This window comes from Trypanosoma equiperdum (assembly GCF_001457755.1).
Source record: "Trypanosoma equiperdum strain OVI genome assembly, contig: ctg_1924, whole genome shotgun sequence".
Lineage (NCBI taxonomy): Eukaryota > Euglenozoa > Kinetoplastea > Trypanosomatida > Trypanosomatidae > Trypanosoma > Trypanosoma equiperdum.
Window position 1 is genome coordinate 20,880 of NW_027123976.1, and position 5,377 is coordinate 26,256.

General features: G+C 53.1%; 1 pseudogene across 1 annotated transcript; it reads right to left on the minus strand.

Annotated features, from left to right (window-relative positions):
* Positions 1-127: 127 nt before the first annotated feature.
* Positions 128-3,838, minus strand: TEOVI_000608000:pseudogene (annotated as a pseudogene). Its single transcript has one exon. A coding segment is annotated over exon 1 (3,711 nt).
* Between the last annotated feature and the right edge of the window lie 1,539 nt (positions 3,839-5,377).

The window sequence follows — 5,377 nt, forward strand, 5'->3', positions numbered from 1 at the left end:
TAACTCACTTCCTCTGATGTTATCGAATGTCTTCCAGCTCCACCCGTACCGGAATCCCTTCGAACATTCGTCCAAGAGTACACAGGTGCAAAGGATCCAATGCGGGCACACCGTAGGAACTACACCTTCACTCTGCAAATATGGCTCTGCTAAGCAGCTGCTTTTCGCGGGATAACGCCCCCAAAGTATTCTGTTCCAACGCCAGCGCCTCGCGCTGTAGCGCATCCAGCGCTTTGCTTACCTTTGTTTCCTGCTGACCCAGCTCCTCCCACACGTTCCGTAGTGCGCGCCCCTCAATGCTGCTGTTGCACAGAATTTCACTATCCCTGTTAACACTCTGACAGGTGTCCCCATTGCATACCGAAACCGCACAACTTGACAAGGACTGTACACATGAGTCCCGCACAGCTTCCTTAGCCACATAAAGAGCCCTTAGCGCGCCGTCCCTCGCCGCCGTAACCGCTTCGCGGAAGGCGCGCAAGTCAGCGCAAATGTCACCACTTTCGTTGCTTGTGATGCTCAACTCCCCCCATCGGCACAGGTGTGTCCGCGTTCCAATGTTGACCCCCTCCGGCCACTTCGAACTAGCGCATGATTCTCTTAGTTGTGTTGGGGTCACTTTTTTCTCCCTCACCACGTCTGCAGAACTGGGGGCAACCTTTGTGGCTCGCGCGAGAACGTCGAGTAGGTGCGCAGAGGCGGAGGAGTCATCACTTGCAGCAGTAGAATGTCCCTCCTGCGACGCCCAGCGGACCATTCCAGCTCCATTAGTGGTAATAATTTCGTTATAACACTTGGGGTTGACGGTGACTGTATCCCCTGCAGAAGTGCACGTACCGGCAAGGAGCGACCCCGCCGTGGGATCCCCACGTCCCGCAGCCCGATGTTGTGGTTCTTTGGTCTCCGCCGCCAAGTCACTCAATGTAATTTCTCCTCTGTGCTCTAATGTTTGCACACCGACAGACTGTTTCTCAACACTCCGCGTGGCAACTACAGGGTCTGCGTTTGTCCCAGATGCCCTAACAATGTGTCGCGGGGTGCCAGCAAGGGCACTACCACTAGCAGGGGCACTTCCAGCAGGCGGAGTAGCCGTAGTGTCGTTTTGTCCCCGCAGCAAATTCAACTGTGTACGGAGCTCGTTGTTCTCGCGCTCCAGTCTCTGTAACCGCTGTTCAAGAAAACTATTCCTTTCTGCAGCAGCGAGCAGTTTCTCTTGTTGATGCTCATGTTGCCTCACTTCGCTAAGCATTAAACCGCCGGAGTGAAACAGCGCACTGAGATTGGATATCGCACGCCGCTGTTGACGCAGTTGCTCCCTGTAGTGCTGTGAAACTTCCTGCAGTTGTGCTAGGGGATGTTCCAATAAACGCTGGAGAACGTGCGCAACACCCTCCAACTCGTGCTGGGAAACAAATGATGGATCCCCACTCACAGGCACGCGTGAAATGTCTGGGCAGTCCGTTGCATACGTAGAGGACACCAGCATGGGGTTCGGATGTTCTGTTCCCTTGCTCGATGGCGTTGACGCGCACACAGCGTCAGGATGAGACACTGTAACTGGAGAGTGCCCTTTCAACCCATGTGGTGAGCCAACCGGATGCGCGAGGTCTTCTGCCTGTCCTTGCGGCCGCTGCGACCGAGAATTGGGAGTAGATTGCACGTCGACAACGTTAGCCTGAAGGAAGGCGCCACAGTTAGCGCGAGGCAAAGAAGGCAAATGTTGCCTAGGTGCGGTTGCGATACGATCAGCACATGATGAACCCGCAGGGGCCTCAGATGCCAAGACAGGGGATATTAGACGAGACCTAAGCCTAGACGAGGCAGGGTCACCGCATCGTGAAATATCGTTAGGAGTCGTTACCTTCGGGCTGCAACAGTCAACGTTGTAGTTGCTAAGCCCGCGAACAACACTAAACTGCAGAACGCCACGTTGCTTGAAAGGAACAGCGAATATGTTAATTACCCGCTCGGCAGCACGTAGGTTCTCTTGTCGTCGCTGGCGACGCAACTCCTCGACAAGATCGGCGTTCTCGGCATCACCACATTCTGAAACTGCAGCCGCAGCCCTCAAAACTTCCTTATTGATGACGTCGAAGGATGTGCCACGCCTCAGCGCGCCCATCCACAGAACAGAAGAGCAAGAGTGCTGCACACATGCTTCGATCATCGCCGATACACTGTCTAACCCAGAAAATAACAGGTTTTGGTTATTTTGACCTCTACATTGAAATAGGCTCTGCTGTGCGGTAGATGTGAGTGGCACGACATCAGATATGTGCCGCGGCAGCGTCCGTACCGTCTCTGCTTCATCCGCCATGCTTTCCGCAATGATTGACATTAAACCAGTATGTAAACCACCACTCCATATCATAAGCTGTGCCGTCCGGAGAAGCGACATGTGAACAGAGCGCGCCAGACAAAAGTGAGTGCTATTGCGGTCGTACGAGAACGGCGGGGGCCCGCAGAGATCCCATAACCTCCATATGCTAACGGCATCACATCCGCTAGCGCCGCGACTACGGATAAGAAGCGTCACGAGTACGTGCGAATTTGAGCCAACCACTGGGCTCAGCACTGCGTCGGGAGACCCTAAGTCGAAATCCCCGATGACGCAGCCCTGAGACCTGAGCGTTGTCTCTGATGGCTGTTCTGGGCTTCTGTCCACGGGCCTCCACGCAAGCGAAGAGCTAAATGCCTCATGTAAGGTCACTTGAACCTCGTGCACACTGCTGCACAGCACGTAGCGCGCCGCGGGGATGTCAGCGTAGTCCTCCATGAAGCACCTGGTGGGTGAAGAAGCATCAGGAGCACGGGCTAGCAAATCTACGGCCTCCGACTGCGGCAGCACATCGTCACCCCGTGACGAACCACAGCAACCAGTGGAATTAGGTACTGGTCCCCGCTTCATATTCCCGTGGTTGGGACGTCCCAACGGCTCAGCAGTCGCGGTACCGGACGTTGGGGCCACCAAACGCCACTCCACAACGCTGACAGCTGCAACTGGTGAGTGATACTCTGCAGGGTCATGTGGAACAGCAAACAATTGCTGCAGCACTAAAGGGAATAGCCCAACAGCACTAGTCGAAACATTTGGTCTTGAGGAAAGGGAAGAGCCGAAGAGCTGCGTTGTCTTCCCACTTCCTGACGGACCGTGAGCGAGGGTGAGCAGTTCAACTCCGTTACAGTCCAGCAGGGTGCTTGCTACACAATTTGCTAAAGCCTCAACATACGCGGTGTAAGAAAGTGTACATCCTTCGCCGTCCCCCGCGGTGACGAATGAAGTACGCACACCTAACACCGTCGGAGGTTTGCACTTTTGATTCCCCCTTTGTTGGGGTATATCACTACAACATACACTCGCCCACGCATCTTGCAGTGGCATCCCTAAACCCCCCGGAATGCCCCTCTCCCCGTCACGGTGGAGCACGTGCACACCGCCAGCCTCACTCTTTTCTTGCGTTTGGTTGCTTCCCTGAGAAAGGCTCAAAGCAACTGTCACGCGATGGTTGCTTCGGCCTCCGGACTGGTACATTGTCCACCCGCCAACGGGCGCAGCGAGGTGCAGAGAAGACAGGGAAAGTCTGGGGCCTAAGTGAAAAACGAGACACACAGGAAAGGAAGCACACAATAGAGAGTGGAGAAAAAACAAAGGAAATAAACACCGCACATACAAGCGGACGGCAGAGCCGGTTGAAAACACAGAACAGAGAGACACGCATGCCGCAACCCACAGCAGGCCCTCTCTTGTTTGGTTTCCAGTAGTGCGATTACTCAAACTCAAGTGCTTCCAATCAGTACAAAGCAACAGCAACAATACAGCGATACCATCACAGAGCATTCTTCACGTAACTGTACGTCCATGCGCGACACGGCGCGAGGCAAAGCATCAACTCGGTTTCCCCAAACACCAGGCTCGCGCTGTAGGCTAACACAATGACGACAGGGAGTGGAATACCGGCCGTCGCGGTAACGACGACCACTCCCCACAACCGAAGTGGCGGCACCAACGTTGTAACATTCTGACTGCAGCTGATATGTCTCCATCACAACGCATTGGAAAATCTCTCGAGTGCTCAACACGAGGTACCTAGCACTTACTGTGAGCAAACTGCAGCGACTTATTTTATCGATGAGGGTTACCGGTTTCCCCTGGATTGACATTTTCTCTCCTCTGTTCCACGCACACACAGCATCATGTGTCCAGTAAAAGGATCGAAACCCACACCTCTAACGAAAATGCTGCTGCCGCCCCCAGCCCCCCCTTGCAGAATGGTCCCGAACGAAGCCGATGTTCAGCCGGTTTGGCTATGCACGGATGCCAGTGAAGCTGCTGAGCTGCCGCACCTCACGGTCGCTGTCGGCATCAGAGCCGTGCAGGATCACTGCGCTAAACCCAAAAGTGCGATTGGCGACGGTTTTTTTGGACCCATAGGATTCGTAGTGAGTAAGCAAACAGGTCTCAACGGACATTTACGAATTATCAATCCGCAAAGGCCCCATGCCACACGTAACACATACACACACAAACAAGCACGGGAAAAAATTACTTGACCGACTAACCTGCTCCGAGCGCAAGCCGGTTAATGCGGCGCGCATCCTAGCACAGCGAAACTGCTCGCATGAGAGGCAAAATAGTTGTAACCCTCCACCGCGTCACGTGGAGTTGTTCCTTTTCGTGTCATTCCTTCATATTACTCATTTTTGGCGGCCTGGCGCTCTTGGTCGCTGGTACCGCAGCCCCGACATGGATTTCTTTTTACCATAAGTGTAGTGCAGTACCAAAGTAAAAAAGTGAAAATAGGGAAAGTTTTCTCAGTACACCTAAATACACAAAGAAATGTACGTCATCCTAACCTATCGGCAACAGGTATGTTCGCTATACAAGTGCGCGATTGCGTTTGTGCGCACATATAAATACAAGTGAAGTTACCACTGACAGCGCGGAGCAGTGCAGGTAAATCCCTCGATGTATATGTACTTGAACGAAAAAACTATATCCCCCATTTCTGACAGCCCGTAGTGCAGTAACTTACTGCGATGGTCTTTTCCCCTCAGCCCCATTAATACCTTCCTCCCTTCTTTTTACCCCTGTCATCACCATCCTTCATTGTCACACACACACCGTGTTCAACCCAAGGGGTTATTGAAATTAATAAGCAACGTAAGTGTGCGCACTGCAAATGCTAAAAACAAACGGCTCGCACAATTTACGTACAGTATGTCTCGAGCTCCCTTTCGCTACTCCGTACCCTTCCCCCACACATTCCCAAAAGAAAACAAAAATACACACACCATACATGTGTTCCTTCACCACCCTTCTTTTTCCTATGGTACCGTGCTTTTATCCGGGTCTTCGTTTACTCCACCTCCCCCCCCC